Consider the following 22851-nt stretch of genomic DNA (forward strand, 5'->3'; position numbering starts at 1 on the left):
CAGGACAAATGGACACTATAGTATTTAGCTGTCACAATGAAAAATTCTTTCCAAGTAATGCCTTTTCTTTACATGAAACAATGTAAGGGTTCCCACATATTACAAGTTGAGTGAAACCCCTAGACGGTGAGAAAGCAAGCTCAGCTGTTATCTTGTTCTCACATATAACAGCCACATACTAGTATTACTTGTAAGAAGTTGCATCAATTACTAGCAAGTGATCTGCATTTCTCCCAAAACATCAGTGTACTAGATATGCATTTTATGAATACATGGTGTTACTGACCGATTAACCGAGGAAATTCTGGAAGTCTAGAACTGTGCTGTGGAACATGAGTAACAGCCTAACAGGGGTCACTCGCTGCATTTCAGTCTACCAGATGATAACAAATTGAAGTTCGAACTGATTGACACAGCGAGCACACAAGGTAAGGTAGCCAAACCGGCACCTGACAATGACAATCGATAACAAAAATGCGTGTTGCTCTTTCTCTGACGTCTCCCTCTCTGAATACCAAACACTGCAAATCTACAGTGAGAATGGAGCTTGAGTGGGTAGTTGGAACTGCGGTGGCACGTTGAAGAAGAAATCGAAGCCTATTCTTCCGACCCCCGAGGCTCCAACACCTACCAAACCGCGCCAATGACGCGCCCACCTACCACCACCATTGCCGCACCACCTTCCCCTGCTCGACTGCGAAGTGCGAACTAGTAGGGGTCACAACAAATCACCCCACACAACGGCAGGCCCACTGCTCAGGCTGCTGTTAAGCTAAGTGCAACCACCTTCTTCGATGGCCGCCGCCGCCACCACCACCACCACCACCTCCTCTTCGGCCCCGTCCTTCTCCACCCTCGCCAAACCCGCTTCCTCCGGTCGCAACTCCGTCTGCTTCGCCAGGTGAGCAACCGGCCTCTGCAAAGCTTCGATCGGAAGCACCTCTCCTCGTTTCTCGCCGGATCATTTTCTTGCTGCCTCGCAGGGCGTGTGGGAAGAGGCCCGCGGCGAGGGCGAGGATGGCGGTGGTGAGGGCGGAGGCGGTGGACACGTCCATCAGCCCGAGGGTGAGCGCGCTGCGGCCGTCCAAGACCATGGCCATCACCGACCAGGCCACGGCGCTGCGGCAGGCCGGCGTGCCGGTCATTGGCCTCGCCGCGGGGGAGCCAGACTTCGACACGCCGCCCGTGATCGCCGAGGTGGGGGTGCGTGCTCTTGCTATTTAGTCAGTTCCGCATTACTATGAGTTTGCAAAAGCGTTGTGCAATTAGACTTGATCACATTATGATTGATCTGGATGAAAATACGAACATTGTTATTAACAAATTGGGATCTTTTCACATAAGCAATCTGGTTGCTTGCTTTGATCCAGCCTGGGATGAATGCAATTAGGGATGGTCATACAAGGTACACTCCTAATGCCGGGACTTTGGAGCTGAGAAAGGCTATTTGCGCTAAACTCCAGGGTGTGTGGATGTATGCATGGATTTCTTTGTTTGCAGAGTTACCACTTAGGTTGAGAAGATTGATTGACCCTGTTTGTTATGACTATGACTGTGCAGAGGAGAATGGGATATCCTACAGCCCAGATCAGGTGCTAGTGAGCAATGGAGCTAAGCAGTGCATTACACAAGCTGTGCTTGCAGTTTGCTCACCTGGTGATGAGGCGAGTCATTGTTACACCCGGTTTCAAAAGAAACAAACCAGATGCATTCCATATGTATGTCAGGATCTAGTTTCCATACATACGGTGACGTCATAAGTGAAATTATTATAGTGTCATTACATAACGATAAGGTTCAATACGAAAGGACTTGTAGATCTTAAAGAAGAACACTAAGATAAACCAACAGTAGTAGGTCTTTCATCAATCCACAAACGTTGTACAGGGGAGCATCAGCCTAAAACATCGTCTCTAAACTCAGTTCCATCGCCCGGGAGATCCTTGAAGTCTTCACCTTCTGAGTAGTAACAAGTGGTCGGGAGAAAGCAAGCGTGAGTACATAGAGTACCCTGCAAGTGTGGGAAGGTATGACGTGGGGGCTTAAATCAAGAAAAACTTAACTCATGTCTACTGCTTCTATGTCATCCTATCCTATAACTCAAAAAGACTTAGCAGTCCTATTTAATATGTGTGACACTAAGACTTTATAAGATACAGCTTATCGGATTCCATCCGATTACCAAACTCATTAGATATTCCGTATCTAGCTACCAACTCATCGGGTTACCCCCACCCGACTACCAGAACCAACCATCCAAAATCCCCCTCTAATCATGAAGAAGTCCAAGCTCGCTCTTGATAGTGAGAACGACTGATATATCAGTTTTACATTCTGCAGATGTTGCATACTTTACTCACGAGTCGTGATTTCCGTGTTGCTTCACACTTTGGAGCTGTAGAGCCGGGGTCTCACTAAGACCTTTACAAAGCGTCTCCAAATCTATGTACACTCACTAAGGTTTCATCGCTAACAGAGATTCCATCCACTGCAGAGGGCCCCTCTTGTGCCACTCAACAACTAACTGGCGCGTACAGAATGAGTAGGACATCTAATTATTTGATCAGGCCGTACCTATATAAGCCTCGTCGTCGTGCTCTTGTGCTGGGTTACATGTCCATGAACCGATCCTTAGAATCTAAAGCAGGTACTTGCACATCACCCAATGCGCACACAGCAGCCATACCAACCAAACCAACCTGCCTAGATCCCTATGATCCATGTTGCTATAAAAGATTACCTAAACTGGTTTATGTTGTATAGACTATTTAATAGATTAACATTTAAATCACCCGACTCGACAACATAACTAAGTATTTCTACCATTGACACCCAAACTACAACACAAGCGACAAGGATAATCATGAAAGAATCTAGTAAACCCTAGCAATATGATTCATATTGACAAGTAGGCAACTAAAAGTAAAAGACACACTTTCCAACAATAGGGTCAATGTGATCAATGACACTTGCCTTCAATAGTGGGTTGCTCAAACTCTTCAAAAGTCTGGTCTTGCAGGTTCACGAACTGCTCGTCTCTTATCGCATTCGTGAACACCGAAAACAAGTAAGTACAAACATATAAGAACAGTACACCAAATAGTAGCAAAACACTTTAAAAGCCTACTAACGGAAAGTATTCGTTACTACGATCGTGTGAGCGCAAGAATTACCTAAAACGGAGCTCGTATGAAAAAAGTTATAAAGATTTGAAGTTACAGGGGTCATTCTGTAAAAAGAATGAAGGTTTTTTGGTAAAAACAGAAAGGTTTCAGGGATTTATTTGTAAAAGTTTAGGAGCCTGTATGTAATTTGTAAAACTTTAGGGGGCTAAATGTAAAATAAACAGTACTGATAGGGTCCTTTTGTGAAAACAGAAAACCTAGGGGTTAAATTGTAATAAGACCTAATTTCAGAGAACAAAAAAATTTGTTTTTGTATTGAAAATCCTAATTAATGACGTTAGCATACAAACTTGGCTACACGGGCTAACGTGGTCGTGCCACGTGGGACGAAGGTGCACGCGTGGCATGCACACGTGACAACGTTAACTAGGATACATCTATTTAAATCTACACCGCCGACCCCAAATTCGACGGTCATGATCTAACCGGGCGAAGGGATACGTGGCTTCTAATCTTGGCTGTTCATCTATGATCGGACCACCGAGGGCGATTGGGGAGGGTTTGGCAGCCGTCGGCGACAGGAAAACGGTGCCACCACCGTAGGAATGGCCGGAGCATCGCTGACGACACATGATCTAGCGCTACAAGCTACCAAACATGACGAGAACAGTGCAATTGAAAGAGATGATGGCGGAGAGAAAAGCAGCGACAGAGGTAGGAGCTCAACGGGAACTTGGCTACGGCGACGGGAAGAGGAATCCGAGGGGTGGGAAGGCTTCTGGGGGTCCTGCAGTGCTAGAGAGCCGGTCAGTGGGCCTCGGGGCACAACGGAGAAGTCCGGCGACGGCGAGATGATGGTAATGCTTACCGGAGCTCGAAGAGAGACAGCTTGCGATGGTGGTACGACATTGAGGAGCGGCGAAGAAGGCTTCCTGCGATGCCGACGGTGTCCTCAAACGCAACGGGGAGGGCTCGGGTGCGGCGGACAACGCGCAACAGTGCTTTGTGCGTCGGCAATGGCGCTCGGCACGTTTGGGCGACAGGGTGAGGGAGAATGGGAGGGTGGCGGGGTGCCGCGGAGGCCATTTTATAGCGCGGAGAGGGAGCGGGGCTATTGCGGAGTCATGGAGCGCGGAGGCGGAACGTGGGCGTGGTTTCGGTCAGCGGTTGCGAGAGCGAGCGCGGGAGATTGGGGAAAGGGACTGATAGGTGGGCCTGGCGTGTCCGGGAGAGAGAGGGAGGGAGGAGCGGGCTGGCTGGGCTGCACGGGGAGCTGGGCCGGGCTGGCTAGAAAATAGGCGTCACAGTCCTCTTGATTTGCTACACTGTAATGTATAAAACTTCTAATAGTTAGCATCCGCGAGAGTAAGAGCACTGGTTTTCTGTGCTTCTCTTTATTTTTAGTCATCAATTGTGGTATACTTTAGGATTGTGTTTTTGCAGCCTATATTGGGATGCTGAATATCCAGATCAAACCGTGTCTTAAAAACACAGTGCCTAGTGACTAAGGTTGTTGATTTCGCAAGAATGTTGCTGTGTGTGTGTGTCTCTGAAAATACTCAGTGCTCATGGATACTTGCACTTACAATAAAAATACACAGTGCTGCTGTCTCTCGTAAGTCTGAACAAAGTAAGGGCTCCCCTTGTTTTAGGTTTTGATACCAGCACCATACTGGGTCAGTTATTCTGAGATGGCTAGATTGGCTGATGCAACTTCAGTGATCCTTAGAGAATTTCCTGTTAAGGCCAGAGTTGCTTGCCGAGAAGATCAATGAGAAATCGAGGCTTTTGATTCTCTGCTCTCCATCTAATCCAACAGGGTCGGTATATCCAAAGAAGTTGCTTGAAGAAATAGTTGATATAGTCAAGAGGCATCCTAGGCTTCTGGTAAGTGCTTTTGATTATATGGTTTTTTAGCAAGTTGAGATCTGTTGTTACGATTTCTATTTTCACCGCATGGTGATTATGACATATTTTCTTTATTTATTTTTTCAGGTTTTATCTGATGAGATTTATGAGCATATTATCCATGGTTGTTACGACGGCGTGGCGAGGCGTGGCGACCCACGACCTTCACAACTTTACAGCGACGTGGCGCGTGGCGTGGCGATGCCATACACACGTGGTGAATACACACATTATAGTCTAGGATATTAGCAAATGACAATGTAAATGTAGCTCGACAGTTATAATCTAGGATATTAGGAAATATAAATGTAGTATAAAAGACATAGAACTCTCTCATCTTTCAAAGTTTCAAATCTCTCATCTCTCAAAAGTCATCCAATATAAACTCATCGAGATGTTAGAAGCATCCACGTTCTCCGCACCAAACCCCCCAAGGAAATGCACCATAACATGATTGAGTTTGTGCAACAAAGACGCTCTTAGACAGCTCTTAAAAGTCTAGCTGAAAAGTCAAGGCATCCCACACATGACACATGTACTAGAGCAAGATGCAAAGCCATTGTGCTATACTGGATATGTGCCACTGCTAAGTGCTAACACTAACAGGATATCATGCTTCAAGTGAATATTAGCTTCCCAGCGAGCAAGATGCAAAGCCAACACTTGAGCAAGGCATCCCACACATGTACTAGAGCAGCAAGCCAACACTACAGAAGCAGCAAGATCCCGGTCATCCCACACGTGTACTAGAGCAGCAAGAGTACAAGAGCTAGAGCAAACTTATCTACTTCTGCAAGTGCCAAGTGCAAAGTGCAAAGTGCAAGTGCTGACATATCTACTTCAACACTTCTGCTAGTGCAATGTGTTATCACTGATCAGCTACCAGCAGTGCAAGTGCAAGTGAGAGGAGAGAGCACATGTACAGAGCACATCAACACACATGTACAGTGCACATCAGCAGTCAGCACACAGCAGAGAGAAGTGAGAGGAGAGAGAGCAGCGACCAACCAGACGCAGGGGTGGCGGAGGGCAGCTGGAGCAGAGGGGTGTCGGCGGACTTCCAAGCGGAGGCGGCGGAGAGGGGTAGGCCGACGGCTTCCATGCGGGGGCGGCAGAGACGGGCAGGTCGACGGCTTCCAAGCGGGTCGACGGACTTCCAGGCGGGGCGGCGGACTTCCAAGCGGGTCGACGGAGACGGGCAGGCGGACGAATCTGAGGGCGGCGAGGAGCACGGACAGCGCGCGGTCTCGGAGACGGCGGATGACGCGCGATCTCGGCAGCGGCGGCAAGAAAAAAGTATGGAAGTCTGCCTCCCTCTCAGACCCACTCGATCTCTCCTCCCCTTCTAATCCCCTCCGCCTAGCCAGTATGGCGCCCGCCACATGAAAAATGGACACCACACGATGCCATATCGGCGCCACGGCGACGCCATGCCGATATGGCGGACGCCATAGACGCCGGCGCCGTGGCGTCGCCGTGGCGAGGGCCAAAATACCGCCATGCCGCCATATCGTCGTTATGGCGACGATATGGCGACGCCATGATAACCATGATATTATCTATCAGCCTGCAACACACACTTCCTGGAATGTGGGAAAGAACATTAACTGTGAATGGTTTTTCTAGGGTAAACTAGTGTTATTCACTCTTCAAAAATAGTAACTTTTTTTAGCTTTATGGATCTTCCATAATTGTAAAATGTGCTGTTCTTCAGAACCATAGCAGCAATAGACGTGCCTAATTTAGTTATATGCAACATCGAATGTTCAATATCAAAAGTTGGTCATTTGGGTATACAATCAAGCTCAATATCAAAAGTTGGTCATTTGGGTGTACAATCAAGCTGGCTGAAATATTTGGTGATGTAAATTTTATAGGCTTTTGCTATGACGGGCTGGTGGCTTGGATACCTGGCAGCCCCTAAACATTTGATTGCAGCATGCGGAAAGATCCAAAGCCATGTGAACACTTCATCTTCCTTGTTCTTGTATGTCTAATATCTAAGGTATGCGATACTGCATGTTAGTAAAACTATCACCTTAAGTGACTTAAGTCTGCAAACCTTTTCATGTTGTAGTCTTTGCTGCGCAGGTACTTTTCACGTCTGCAAACTTAGCATCCTGGAGAAACAATGTCAATCTTGTTTTCTGATTGTCTTGACATCAATGCCTTCTATGTTTACTACAGTTCACCTCAGGTGCCAGTAGCATATCGCAGAAGGCAGGGCTCGCAGCTCTGAACCTCAGCTATGCTTGTGGTGAAGCAGTATCAACTATGGTCAAAGCATTCCAGGAGCGTCGTGATTACCTTGTGCAAAGCTTCAAGGAACTGCCAATTGTGAAAATATCAGAGCCTCAGGTAGCGATTGAGATTACAGTAGTTGTGCTGAAACCTAGTCCTACATTCCAGGAACATGGCTAAATTTTAAATTTGTAGGGCGCCTTTTATTTGTTTATTGACTTCAGCTCCTACTATGGGTCCGAAGTAGAGGGTTTTGGCATTATCAAGGACTCTGAGTCCCTCTGCATGTTCCTATTAGAGAAAGCACAGGTATGAACCATCGGTTAATTTTGTATATTCTTTGGTTAAGATTATTGAAGTACCATAACGGCTATTTGTGGATTGCACTGTAGGTCGCACTTCTCCCATGTGATGCGTTTGGGGATGACAGCTGCATTCGGCATTTCGTATGCTGCATCGTTATCTACACTTCAAACTGCTATGGCGAAAATAGAAGCGATTGCTCTGCTGAAGCCCTGTGTTGCGGCTTAGTGGGATAACTAAATTGCAGTGCGGAGTGATCAAAAGGCTAAACGCACAATTTTGCATTGTTTTTGAAAAAGACTTGATCATATTGTTTGTATCTTCAGTATTAAGGATTTATTACGTGTAACTTCAACCAAATGAAACTATTTGCTCCTTTCTGGGTAATAAAGCAAGATTGGTGAACCTATGATGAGTTACCTCCTGTGCAGAAGTTTGGTTGCAGGAGCAGGAGTCTGTTCAGTTTTGCAACATTTTGATGGAAAAGAGCAGCAGGAACGTATCAAGTCATCAATTGCTTCTCAACCAGGAATCTTTTATTTAAGCAAGCCAACATGTAATCATATTAACATTATGAACATAGCCCCTGTTTGACTCAACTAAAACTTATGAGCTTTTTTTTGAAAAATTGTTTATCTGAAAAGTTGTTTATAGTTTCTGAGAAAAGCTGTTAGTTTATAGGTTTAATTTTTAGGTTCTCAGCACATCAGTTTTTCAAAAAACCTAGTTCAATCAGCTTATTAACTTTTAGATCATTTCACTACAAGCTAGCTTATAAAAAAAGCATAAGCCAATAATAAATTTAGCGTTTATTTTAGCTTATTAGCTTTTATGAGAAGTATAAGTTACTGATACGTAGAAACAAACAGAGCTATAGATGCCTCTGAGAACTAGCTTAAAATCAGAACACCTAGGTGCCTCGTGGCTCTCATAGGTTGACAATTGACGCCAACACATAAAAAAGCCGCACAATTCAACTTCCCTGAAACTTGACTTGATATGGCACCATCTAAATAGGTATTATCCAGAGGTACATAAATAATCTTAGCTTATTGTTCATGTCTGGTAACAGCAAAAGAACACACTAAAAAATGATGTAACTACACAAGTTAGCAGTTATATAACAAACAAGATATTGTTTCTTGAAGTACCGGTACACTTCTAATATTTCCTCATCAATTGAGTAGGTACTGATATAGTACATGGATACCCAGATGTATACTAGGAAATTTACAACAAGTGCTGACTCTCCTGCCAGATGATAGCTTGATGTCCAACCTGGAACGAACCGCTGGCACCCTGATCTAGTTTCCAACAACAATCTCATCGAAGTTCCAGTTTCTGACGAGGTCCCTCGAAACAGCATGGCTCCTTTGAAGGCGAGGAGCACCCTCGGTGCTCTTACCAGCAGCCATTAGGGGAAAAGGGGTCACCTTTGATGTCCCAACACCATTAGCAGTTCCAGTAGCCATTGCTTTCCAAGATAGGCAGGCAACCACAGCTCCACACCTGGTTTCCTCCTCTGAGCTTGAGACCGAATAGCTTCTGAAGGAGTGTGAGGGGCTGTTCATGCCATAGCATACTAGACAAGCTAGACTCATAATTATGGTCTAGCTGAATTGCCAGTTACTGCAAAAAAGGGGGTAATTCTTAGGAAAAAGATTTGAGTAAAAGGAACAAATTCTATCAAAGCAAGCCATAATAAACTTTTTTTTTTGTAGATGGAGATATATTCATGAAAACAAGATATGCTCTGTACAGTAGCAAAATTCATCAATAATTTATTAGTCTTTATTGAAGAATATAGTAAATAATTTGAAAATGATCCTCTCCTCATGACTAAAATTTCATTATTCTAAATGGCTTAACTCTTCCTTTTCTTTTCTTTTTTCTTTCTTTACAGAAGCTCCAGCACTGCAATATGCAGGGATTAGCCGTGAAACAGACAGAGCCAGCTAAAAGGAGCGACTTCAAGATCTTCCTTTAGCAACATTGTTACTTAAATAAGCAAGCAAAACACATGATTTTACATTATTTCCCCGAAATGAAACTTATGCTTCTTATGCAGCATAGGTGTCAGCACCGGTTCCAGATTGCATGAGCCCAACAATTGCAGAGTGGTAGTCCATGACCAAATTCGTACCAAATAAGCAATTAATAAGTTATAGTTATGCAATCAGTAATCGTGCACACACTACATTGGAAAATTTCAGAAAGCAATCCCAGCACACACAGTAGCCCTGGACAAATTAACCCGAGGAAAAAAAACATGAATACCTCAGTGTCTACAGAAAAACTTGAGATATACCCTTTAATTAAGAAAGAAAGTAATAAAAGCAGAGTTATTCAAAATAAACAACATTTCCATGTCTATGAATGTTGTGGGTGGGGGCTGATCACATCGCTCGACGGGAAGGCAAGGCCGTGGCCGCCTCATCTCCCCGGGGATGAGGTGGCTGGAACCGAGAGAGAGAGGAAGGAGATAACAAAGTTCTTGCTTACCTTTATTTCATGGGTGCCGGCACCTTACATAGATGCGGTTCTAAACAACTCCCTAACAGACTCCCAGATTTAAGCCTAACAAACCTAACCTCTGAACAAACTCCTAACTAAGTGCAAAGCTACGGCAAGCGTTTTCCATCCGATGATCGCGTCGTGCTGGACCTCTTGTTGCGCCTTGTATACTTGTTGCCCCACATAACATCTCCCCCCCCCCCCCTCGATGAGCAGCTTGTTCGCGAGCTGGAAAGCCAGATAGCTCTGCTGGAATTTGTCGAGGTCTTCCCAGGACGCTGATGAGTCAGGTTGGCCAAGCCATTTGATCAATACTTGGTGTACACACCTAGAAAGACGCACCTTCAAAGCCTGCTCCGGAGTGGGTAATACCATTCCATTGTGAGTTGGGGGCAGAGGCGGTGGAGTAGCCGGTGGTGTGCCCACAAATTTCTTCAGTAGCCCGACATGGAACACATTGTGAAGGCGGCTTCTCGCGGCAAGTCCAAACAGAAAGCGGCCTCATTGATATGGTCCATAGAACCTGAGACCAAGTTTCCCTTTGGTGGCTTGCTGGAGGGTCGCTGGATTGCGATGGCGGAGCCGAAGCCAAACCCAGTCACCCACCTTGAAGGACGGCTCCATGTGAATACGGTCGTAAGCTTTCTTTGCAAAAGACTGAGCCTGCTCCAAACGATGCCGCACCTCTTCAAGGAATTCATCCCGTGCCTCCATGGCTTGCGCTACTACAGGAACTCTGCAGTCTCCAACCTCATACGAGCGTAATGTTGGAGGATCACGCCCGTACACCACGCAGAATGGTGTGTTCCTGAGAGCTGTGTGATATGAAGAATTGTAGATGAACTCGGCCCAAGGTAACCATCTAACCCAATTGCGTGGGCGGTCACCAATGAAGCAACGAAGATACATTGTGATGACCTTGTTAACTGCCTCCGATTGCCCATCCGATTGAGGATGAAATGCCGTGCTCATATTCAACTTGGTCCCCATGGAGTGGAACAACGCCTGCCAAAATGTAGACGTGAACACCGGGTCTCGGTCCGAGACATTGGAGGCTAGTAACCCGTGCAATCGGATGATTTCTGCGAAGAAGGTTGTTGCCACTGTTTTCGTCGAATATGGATGCGCAAGAGGGATAAAATGTGCGTACTTTGAAAACTTGTCCACGACGGTGAGTATTACCGATTTACCTCCCACTTTCGGCAATCCTTCGATGAAATCAAGCGCAATATCCGCCTAAATCCCCGACGACACAGGCAGAGGAAGCAGAAGGTCGCGGGGTGGAGACGATCCGTCTTGTTGCGCTGGCATGTAAGGTAGCCCTTGATATGCTCCTATACCACCTGACGAGCATTTGGTGTGTGGAAATCCCTGTGAAACCTGTGAAGTGTTTTCTGGATCCCTTATTGGACCTCTTTATGAGCAGCTGCGATCAGTGTCGGAAACAATGGTGAGGACAGCGGCACATACACCCGGTGGTTCAAGGTGACCAAGCTGTCCTTTAACTCCCACGGCAGGCGCAACTCGTCTGCTTCAATATTCTCGCGCAGCATGGTGATGGCCGGATCCACGGCTACTGCTGCTGTGAGTTCTTTCATGATGGTGAAGCTGGGTGCTGAGATTGCCAGAAGAGCGGATGTGTCCTCATCGCGGCGAGGGATAGCATCGGCAGCTTGGTTGGGGCGCCCTGGCATGTATTCGACCGAGAAATCGAAGCCAAGCAACTTGTTGACCCAGTGGTGTTAAAGGATCATAGCCAACAAATTGAGACTGTAATGGTCCCTCTTGACAACAAATTGGCGCCCCTATAGATATGACCGCCAATGCCTGACTGCTTGGACCATCCCAATGAGCTCGTGCTCGTAAGCCGTTAATGCGCGATGTTGTGGAGCTATGGTGCAGCTAAAGTAGGCGATCGGTCCACCGCCTTGGTGAAGCACCGCGCCGAACCCCGATCCCAACGCGTCACACTCGACTGTGAATGGCCGCATAAAGTCTGGCGATGTCAAGATCGGAGTCGTCGTGAGGGCACGTTTGAGTGCCTGAAAAGCAACCTCCGCCTGAGATTGCCAGCTAAAGCTTTCCTTCTCGAGTAGCTGCGTCAGTGGTGCCGCGATTGCGCCGAAATCCTTTATAAACTTCTTGTAGTAGCCGGCGAGCCCGAGGAAACCCGAAGCGCTCGAGGTGATTGTGGCGTTGGCCAGTCGACCACGGCCAGCACCTTGCTGGCATCCATCGCCACACCGGCAGCCGACATCATGTGTCCAAGATATGTGACCGATGGCTCGCCGAAAGAGCACTTGGATCGCTTGACGAAAAGGTGGTTGGAGCGCAAAGTGCTGAAAATAGCACGAACATGTCGAAGATGGTCGAACCAATCGAAGAACAACAGTACGAACTGACGAAGGTACGGCCGTAGGACATCATTCATCAATGCTTGAAATGTTGCTGGCGTGTTCGACAACCCAAATGGCATAACAAAGAACTCATAGAGTCCCTCGTGGGTGCGAAACGCTGTTTTCGCCACATCCTCCAGGTACATGCGCACCTGGAGGTACCCTGAACGCAAATCGAGCTTGGTGAATATGATGGCGCCGTATAGTTCGTCGAGGAGCTCGTCAACCACCGGAATCGGGAAGGTGTCCTTTACTGTTCGCTCATTGAGGGCTCGGTAGCCCACGCACATGCGCCAGAACCCGTCCGCCTTCTTTACCCATAGCACCGGCAAGGAGAACGCCGACGTGCTGCGCCGAATCTGCCCTTGTTCTTCCAGCGTGCGCCATTGTCTTTCTAGCTCATCTTTCTACAGCGCTGGGCAGCGGTAGGGGCGTACAGCTACTGGATCGGTTCCTGGGCGCAGATGGATATGGTGGTCTTGAGCCCTAGCCGGTGGCAACCCCGTGGGCTCGGCGAACGTGTCCTGGAACTCATCAAGAAGCGTATCGAGCAGTTCGCGGCCCGTGCAGGATCGCAGCTGTGGACTGACCGATCCTGGCACGCCTAGCCATTGGACACGACGATCTTGATGCCAAAATGACATTGTCTACCGGTCGAAGTCCCACAAGATTGGCCTTAGTGTGGCCAACCATTGTGTCCCGAGCACCATGTCGACGCCGCCCAGGGGAATGATGTAGAAATCAGCCACAAAATGCTCGGTGTTGATGGCGAAGCGCGTGCGTCTAAATACTCCAGCATAGGGAACATGCTCGTCGTCTGCCACCGTGATGTAGAGGTTGTTTCATAGACAAAATTGTAGCCGGGACTACGTCGCCACGGACTCGGAGACGAAATTGTGCGTTGAACTCGAATCGAGGAGCAACGTCATCGTGGTTGCGCCTATGTGGCATCAAACTTGCATCATGTCCCCCATTCGGATGCCCGCGATGGCGTGAAGGGAGATCTGCGACGCCTCTGTGTCGTTCTCGGTTGCTGAGTCGGCGTCCTCGTCATCGTCCGCCATCTCGAGGAGGAAATGGCGCTTGTAGGAGCGGTTGTGACCCCGGACATAACGCTCGTCGCAGTTGAAGCAATGTCCCAAGCAGCGTCGTTCCTCAATCTCGCCCGGGTTCAAGCGCTTGACGGTGCGGCCCGCCACCTAGACTATCCCAGTTGCCACTAGTACCGCGCCTGGTGTGGTTGTTTGCGCTGGTGAAGGCTCATGTGTCGCGGACGACAGAGGGTTTGGCAGCAATGGCGGCGCGGACCGGGCGGACAAGGATTGCTGACCGTGAGAAGCTGTGGGCACGGCCTGTTCGTTGCGTTCAAAAGAGCGAGCAAGATTCACGGCGATCTCCAGTGTTTGCGGCGCCTACATTTGAATGTCGAGGCTCATGGGTTCCAGGAGGCCCACGGTGAAGAGTTGTACTTGTTGGCTCTCGGTTAGCGGCCCTGCCCGGGGAAGGAGTGCTAGGAAGCGTTCCTGGTAGTCAACCACTATGCTGATGCGGCAGTACGCCACCAGTTCGCCGAGAGGATTCGAGCGAAGCGGCGGGCCGAAGCACAGATTGACGAGCTCGGCGAAGCGATTCCACAACGGTGTGCCCTCTTCCCGTTCGACTCGCATATACCACTATTGCGCGGCGTCGGTGAGGTGGAATGCGACGAGCCATACTTTCTCCTCCTCGATGGTACGCTGGCCGCGGAAGTAGTGTTTGCAACGGTTGAGACACGGCAGCAGGTCGCCCTGGCCATCGAACTTGGGGAAGTCCAGCTTGTGAAAACACGTGTGGCCCATACGACCACGCGCTCGCTGAAGGGGATCTCCGCCACGGTCGAGGGGCACGATTTCGCGTTGATCGAGCTCGAGTCGGCTGATGGCGAGGTTGTGTGCACACTGTTGTTGATCAATGTTGCGGAGCTAGCCTTCCACGGTCTCCAGGCGATCAAGTTTGTCAAGGATGGCCTGCATAAGCGCCTAGGTGTCGACCTTGTCATCGGTGGCAGCGGAGGTGTTGCCCGGCATGGTGATGATGAGTAGAGGATCGTCTGAATCTGATACCAGATGTTGTGGGTGGGGGCTGCGCGTGTCGCTCGACGGGAAGGCGAGGCTATGGCCACCTCGTCTCCCCGGAGCTGGGGTGGCTGGAACCGAAAGAGAGCGAGAGAGAGGAAGGAGATAACAAAGTTCTTGCTTGCCTTTATTTCATGGGTGCCGGCACCTTATATAGATGCGGTTCTAAACAACTCCCTAACAGACTCTTAGATTTAAGCCTAACAAACCTAACCTCTGAACAAACTCCTAACTAAGTGCAAAGCTATGGCAAACATCTTCCATCAGATGATCACGCCGTGCTGGACCTCCTGTTGCGCCTTGTATACTTGTTGCCCCACATAACAATGAACAGAAGAGATGTCACACGTTTATAAACTATCCCATTCCCAAGAGTCAAGATGACAAAAATAGAATAGGAGAGTGCGATAAAACTTATCTGAATTCTGTGAAAACAAGTATCAGATCAACCCAAAAAATATTTTCACGTCAACATGCATGACATAATCAGCGCAGTGTTACACTGTTACACGAGGAAAAAATTGGGACTAAGAATAAAATCTCTAAACTGAATATGATATTCTGGTGCAAGTCCTAATGATCCTTTCCTTAGAGTGCCTGCGTAATTGGTCTTTTCGTGCCTTTAATCTTACTTCTATCCATATTATGGGCGATTCACTTGCGCACTCTTGAAAATTAACAACAAAATCCTCATTGAAGAACCATAAGACGTGTAGGTGCAGTTGTCCATGACAAAAGATTTTCTGGAAGCAACTTGAGACCAGGGTGGACTTCACTTGGGTCATGGGGATTCCATTGAACCCCGATTTTTTTGTAAAATAAAATACACCCGCACCTCAATTAGGTACCAAGAAGTGCTGTAATGTGTAACTAATCTCGGTCTTGTGCACTCAAAACTCAAGAGTAGCCTAATCGAACCATGGATAGGTCCATTGGAACAGTAGAGCACGACGCAGCACATAAATCCACTACTAACAGGAAGCTGAGTATGATCGAGAGCAAAACAATTTCTCTTTTTCTTCGATTAAGGGTAGTCCCCTGTGTCTCCTTTTATTAACGGAATTCACACAATTTGTTGGCCGAAAAGGCATTACAAACTTCCTGCCATCCACATCAGGGAGTAAACAGGAAAACCAACTTTCAGAACAAAGGAATTCATCCAAACAAGCAAAGATCACTTACCAACATAAGAAGGAATCAGTCCTCGCTCGAATGGATCTCCTCTTCCCACTGGACCGGAAGAGGAGTGGCGGGTGGAGGATCCGGCAGGGAGAGGAGGGACCGGCGGCGTTGTGCTCGGAGGAGATGCGTTGGAAGAGAGAGTGAGGGAGGCCTGGGTTGAAATCCTGGGCGGAAGTTCGTGGAGGAGCGAGCGGAAGTACTGTGGAACTCTCGGAGGCCGAATGCAGCTGCTGCGGGAGGCTGTTTGTTTCAGCCGGTGATTTTGAAAAATCGTTCGTAAATTGTAGGTGTAAAAAATTGGATTATGAGAAGTTTTTATATGGTAGATTAAAAAAATTATGAATAGTTTAGTAAAATAAATTTTCACAATCTATAAAAAATTTAGAGAAACCGGCTTCTTAGATTTCTAAGATCTAACAAATGGATTATAAAAAGCTTTAAAAAAAACTATCAGTTTATTTCAGTTTTGAACTGTAAAAGCTGAAAGCCACAGTCTAAATCTAAAACAAACACGGCCATATCGCATGAACCACTTTACACTTCCATTTTTCTTTTACCTTTTCATTTTTAAAATACTCAAACAAAAAATATAATATATATAAATTAATTAAAAATAAAATTTTGTTCCATTGTAAAATGAAGTACCACAAGAAGGAAGCGCCCCTTAGTTTGAGAAAACTAATTCAATAAAACCTGGTCATTTCTAAAAAGATTTGACCAAAAGGTTTTCCAACCCTATCAAAAAAGAGTCGTCTCTAAGAAACTAAATCACAAAAGCAAGCTACAACAATAGGTTGTAAAAATCAAATCTTGGAATGCAAATTGAAACGAGGAGGAGCAAATAAATAAATAAAATCTCATTTTTTTTCTGGCATTGATGTTGCTTAGGCAAATCCCTGAAAGCGAAACGGAGGTTTTGGGTGAATACTTGGGACTCGAGGACATAAAATATAAATACGTAAATGTGGATATAATGAGGGTGCTTCACTATTGTTTAATTTTGTTTATACGAAATAAAACTAGGATTTTTAACATGCACTGGCCTGCATCTAAAAATAGAATTAGTGGGTCCATTGGGCGTAGGTCATAGTTAATCTAAAAGTTTACTTAGCTATTTCAATTGTTATATTTGGTGGCATGATTCATCTTCAGACCATGGATTTTAATCTCTGCACTGGAAACCAAAACGTAGATAGTTAAGATGTCATTGCAAATTTGCAACCATCCTGTACAAGACCGAATTTTCTGTTGGGTTTGCCATACGACTTTGCTTCCCTTATTTTGCTGTATATATGAACTTCTTTTTAAGTTCCCCTATGCTTAACTGTCTGTTCATTGATGCACATACACGCCATATGGAACTAGGAAAACATACACGACATGCCAGAAGCAGCGAGTCGTGGTGAGCACGTTGTGCTGCCGTCAGAGTCAGACGCTGAACCAGACAAGCTACTCAGACTCAGATACAGGACGATGTTTCTCAATACCAGCTTGCAACAACGGCAACATGCATGTCGGGCCGGGCGGGGGGGCGACGCTAATTCGCAGACGCGCGCAAACGATTAGACAGCTACCTGGCAAAATGTATTTATAGCTAGATGTGATTAAGACTAATTAATTTCCTTTTTGCAGCAACAGGCGTTTCTCTTTTCATGTGAAGCACGAATCATTTTTGGGACGTGGATACGAGGGTAAGAAAAGGGCAGGGAGTAAAATTATACTTTTAACTGATTTGTATATTTACTTTCATATTACAAATAATATTCAGTGTGCATTAAATTAAAAATTAAAACAAAAAAACACAACATGCGAAATTTCTATTTCAAGCCAGAACATAGTTTAAATGAAAATAATGTCTTCTTGATCTACGTTTTTCTCTAAAACCTGTATGGGAACAAAAAAAATATAACTTACATACAGAAGTAAAAAAAACAAAAATGAAAACTTATAAAATATGATTAACTCATTCACTATAAGTTATATAGGAAACTTATTCAGAGAGAACTTATTCAAAAAGAATGATATAACTTATTTGACATACCTTATTTCAAATATGTTTGAACATAACTTATTCAGCATATCGTTTTAAATACAAAGTTAATAGGATAAGTTTTACAAAGAAAGTTATCTAGAAAACTTAATCGATATAAGTTATCTAGAAAACCTTGTACATACCCTAAAGTCGATAACTTATTTAAATAAATTTGTCAAATAACTTATTTAGGTAAACATTACCTAGGAAACTTATTCAGGATAACTTTTCAAAATATACCTTATTAGATATAACGTCTACTAAAAAAAGTTATTCATAAACCTTAAAAGTTGATAACTTATTCGATATAACTTATTTGTATAAGTTTGTCGGATAACTTATCTATACAAATATTACCTAGAAATTATTTAGGATAACTTTGTTAGAGAAATATACCTTATTAGGATAATTTTGTAACAATACCTAGAAAATATACCTTATTCAGGATAACTTTGTTAGAGAAATAAAGAACAAAAATACAATATAGACACATTTGTATGAGTTTCTGAACAATGTGTCTTTCCTCTTGATAAATGACATTGTTAGAAATCACATATTTAAAACACCACATTCTGCGCCGTAACAAATAAAAAAAGAATATAGGAAGATGTTATTTCAGACATCCAATGCACATGTCTTGAAAGCTTTTGTGTAGCTGATCTCTAACTTGAAAATTTTCTGTTGCAAGGAAATAAATCCCAAAAAGAAAAAAGTATATCAGAAGAATGACAACCGCATACACTGAACAAGAAAACAAAAGCACAAGTCATATTTATATACCTCCTTGCTTTCAGTCATAACAGATGACGAGTACAACGAATCATCAATATTGTATGATTCAAAGTTGCTCATGTCCATATTTGTTTCATGTACAACAAAAAACAAATTATGAAATACAAACAATTGTGCAAATATGATATAAGAAAAAAAAAGGTGCATGAGAAACTTCTGATGAAAAAGATATGCTTTAAAAGTCCCTGCCACATAATGTATACAAACTTGAAATGTAGGGAATAACTTAAAATTTCGTTATTTGGACCAATTATTGTGGTATTTATGAAATCATCAACTTCTGGGTAAAGCAGGCGTGCTCGAAACAGAATTTCAGGGGGGTTCTTTTTCTAAGCCCTCTGCAGATACTACTTTTTTAAAAAATCAGATGAAGATATTTTATACGTCTTTAGCAAATATTTTATAGCATCTTCAACCATTATACAAGCCTCATGGGTCCAGCTAAGATCTTCCTAGAGCTGTCTCTTGTGTGTCCCACTCTCGTGGCATGATTAATGTCTTCTTTGGTCCAAGAATTATTTTGGGTTACAACTGATTCTACAGCTGGTTAAAAAATTGCAAAGTCAATGGTCATGGCTTCGCATTTTTTACCAAACCTGTCTCTGTATGGAGCGAACGAGTTTTCATGCACTGTCAGTTCCACAATGCGTAGATAACCGTACGAGCAATTAACAAAGACAAAAGAAACGGAACGAGGAAATGTCGCCTCTTCAATTTTGGACGAATATCTAGAGAATAGATCTGATTCCCAACTCTTCAGCTTGCTCATGAGATCCGAGATTTTCATGCACACCCCTACTCCTATCTCTCACAGGTCATATCGGAGTATTATATAAGGTAATGTCTAGCGGTCCGATGGATATAACTATCGACCGAGGATATTTTTTAAACACTGATCTATCATGCGATAAGGTCCAGACTCGCTCAACCAGCGTGAGACTTATACGACTAGCCTCTTTATGATATATTGTGATCCCGCGACCAGCCCTTACTAGTCGTGGGACGTTCATATTTAATCTGTCTAATCGTATTTATTGATTTCTACTTAAGTGTTTTCCTTCCTGAGACACCTCCTTCAGCGAACAAAGTTATGACCAATGCAGATGAGCAGTGTCCCGTCCTGTGGCATTAAATGCTATAGAGTGGGTTTTTGTGGATCGTCTTGGCACTGCGCGACAGATATGGTAGAGTCTACAGAACAACCATACAAGTGGATGAGTTCGTCGGCGGGCTCACGGAAGGCTAGAACGGAACGGTTTGGCAAATAAGCTTGCGGCTCAAAATGAGGGGACAGACAGAGCTACGAAGTAAGGTAAAAGTGGAGACGGCCAAAAGGAAGGGATGGGCCCTGCAGTACCACTGGCGTAAGGTGCAGCACGCACGCTCTGCGTGATGATGACATGAGAAAAAAAATACCTAGCTAGATATGGATCTACTGAATGAGGCTCACTTGTAAGTTCTCATGTATATAAAGGAGAGAGGAACGGGTCTAATGAGGGAGGGAGGACTCATCTGTAACCAGTTCGCAAATAATCATAATAAAATATACAGGACATGGGGTTGTTATTCTTCGAGAGGCTTGAATCCGAATAGCCACTGGTGTTCTTGAGTTCATCACACCGTAAGCATCGTTCGCGCGTCCATCGACCGGTACACCTCGGGTCATATCCCTAAAACCGTAATCATGTCATTAAGAATAAGCATACATCATGAGCATCCTTTTATTTGTTAAGTGCTTGTTAAAAAAAATTTGGTTTAACTTATGTTTAGAGTTACGAAAGTACCCGACGCTAAACTTTCTTTTAGTTTATATCCCGCATAGGTATGGTGGGTGAGTCCAATTTAAATTGGGCTCATCTCATTCGTTATCGCTACATAAGAATTCTTAGAATTTACAGAGTATTAGAGCATCTTTTTGGGTAAATAGAAAAGAGGGGGAAAATGGGAGAGAATGAATAGAGTTTCAGCAAAAATATATCATTACTCTACAGCGTGGGACCCACTAGCCAGCCCCACCACATCTTTCTCTCTTACTTGGGTGCAAGACCAGCAGCTCCACCTCACTTCCTCACTCCCTCACGTGCCCCCCCCCCCCTCTCTCAAACACTCTCTTACTCACTCCAACCAGTCAAAGAGTAAGAAAGGGCAGCAGCTCCCTCTCCTCTCTCAAACTCTCTCTCACTTTCCCTCAAAAATCTGCCCTCAAGAACAAGATCTGAGGTATGCATGTCACACCATGGTGTTCTCTAGCTCATTAGCTTCCCATCCATCTAATTCTTGTTCGCATGCATTAAGATTTGGAGGAGTTCAATCCATTTTTGTCACTTGGTCCTCACTGCAATTTCAGCAGCTTGGCATCCCTCTTCTCCAAGCTTTCATGTTGATTCTTCCCAAAATCGACGGCCACAAACCTTGGGAAAACACCTTAGGTAAGTCTCCTAGATTTTCCATGTGAGGATGCATGAATTAGTTGGCTTTTGGATGTGATTTGTGAGCTGCAATTGAGGAATGACGAAGTAGCATCGTGTTCTTGAGGCATTAGAGATAGAAGGAAGGTTTGGATGAGTAGAGCTAATGATTCGAATTGATAGAGGGGATAAATTAGGTTTAGAATCCATGTTTTAGTGCTTATACATGTTTATGTGGGTTAGACTTTAATATGCAAGTCGAATCGGTCGAAGAATCATAAAAAAAACTCACATTATGTAGGAACCCGGAGACTCCGAGTCACAACCCGGAGGTTACGGGTGATCCTAACAAAACATACCCTAGGACCCCCACCCGGAGGTTTATCGGATACTCTGAAACCCTAAGAGTCTAAGTTCAACCCAAAGGTTCCGAGTGATCCTAACCAAACATACCCAAGGACCTCCACCCGAAGGTTCACCTAGATACTTTGGAACCCGAAGGGTCCAAGTTTAACCCGGAGCATCTGGATTGTACTGTTTATCAGGTATTTTTCTTTTTCGTTTACTTTGTTAATAGCTTGTAAATTTCATAATTAATTCATGCAAAGTCCAAAAATCATGAAACTAGTTGCGTTAGCTTTGTATGAGTATAATTATATGTTAAAAATTTAGAACTCAAGAAAATACTTTTGATAATTAATTAATTAATTATGTTTCAGCTTAATTAAATCATGGTTAAGTATACCATGAGCCTATGTGCTTCAATTCGAGTCTTTTTTTGCTGCATTATGTCCAGTACGTAGTACAATATCCCCATTAAAATTTTGTAGTATTTTCATAGTATCTCTTTCATGCTCATCATTGCATGCGTTCTTCTTAGTTGTTTCACTTGCTTGTATCTAAACATTTTTATCCAATTACTTTGGATCATATATTGAGTCAATTGATAAGTTATGCCTTATATATGTTTGCATGTCAATGATTCTTATGTCGAGTTTTGGGTTAGATCCTAATTATATTTAGGCTACTTCATTAAACCAAGCTCTGATGCCACGTTGTGAGGAATTAATAATTAAGTTGATCATTTGGGTAATTACGACTACAACGATCAATCAAAATATCAACCCGGTAGTCCCGGCACGTGTTTTGTGCTTAAGATCGGAACACATATCTTTCCAATATTCAACATCACAATACAGCTTAACAAAGAGCGGGTAATTAACATTATATTACAAGTTCTTAAGCAAAAATAGATTCACAATAATTTACATCAAAAGAGATAAAACTACGCAGCAGAAGATTTAAAACCTAACAACAACAAAAAGACTGGTGGAGCCATATGCCCTTAGGCTCCACCTAACCCTCGCCGCATGAGAAGACGACACTACTCTTGCCCGCCGTCGGCACCGAAGGACATGAAGTAGCTAGAAGCTAACATTTCCTCACCTGTCAACCTGAAAGAGCAGCGTGAGTACAAAGGTACTCGCGAGACTTAAACCATATAAGGCACGTATAAATAGCTCAACTCCAAGGGTTATGCATTTGAGTTATTAGCAAGAAAAAGGCCACAAAGTTAAGTAAATATTCATATATGTAAGCAACCTAATATCTATGTGTGAACACCTATACTTAACCAAAACACATATCCAATCTACACTGTAAACACCAACCTGCACATAAATGTAAAAGATCCATCTCATATAACCAAGGATCACCAACAACCATACCCAACATACCCTCCATACCAAACATCCCGCATTCGTAACTCTAGGACCGATGCGGATGGATAAAGGCTTGCTCATAACTGATAGTGCGATAATTCGAATGGATTTTACA

The 22851-nt window shown here is 44.5% G+C and overlaps 1 protein-coding gene and 1 pseudogene across 1 annotated transcript; one reads left to right on the plus strand and one right to left on the minus strand.

The window, feature by feature from the left end:
- The first annotated feature begins 66 nt into the window (after positions 1–66).
- LOC133908240 (bifunctional aspartate aminotransferase and glutamate/aspartate-prephenate aminotransferase-like) lies at positions 67–7984 on the plus strand (annotated as a pseudogene).
- Positions 7985–8555: 571 nt separating this feature from the next.
- Positions 8556–15990, minus strand: LOC133909267 (uncharacterized). The gene is made up of 2 exons (XM_062351627.1): positions 15784–15990; positions 8556–9206 (listed from the first exon to the last, which is right to left on the minus strand). Exon 2 carries the CDS (start codon positions 9176–9178, stop codon positions 8882–8884), a length of 297 nt encoding a protein of 98 aa, XP_062207611.1. The 5' UTR covers positions 9179–9206; positions 15784–15990; the 3' UTR covers positions 8556–8881.
- Between the last annotated feature and the right edge of the window lie 6861 nt (positions 15991–22851).

The sequence above is a fragment of the Phragmites australis genome, chromosome 2, assembly GCF_958298935.1.
Source record: "Phragmites australis chromosome 2, lpPhrAust1.1, whole genome shotgun sequence".
Taxonomy (NCBI): Eukaryota; Viridiplantae; Streptophyta; class Magnoliopsida; order Poales; family Poaceae; genus Phragmites; species Phragmites australis.

Excerpts from the sequence above, each read along its gene's own strand:
- LOC133909267 (XM_062351627.1), bottom strand. The coding sequence starts at position 9,178 with ATGAGTCTAGCTTGTCTAGTATGCTATGGCATGAACAGCCCCTCACAC.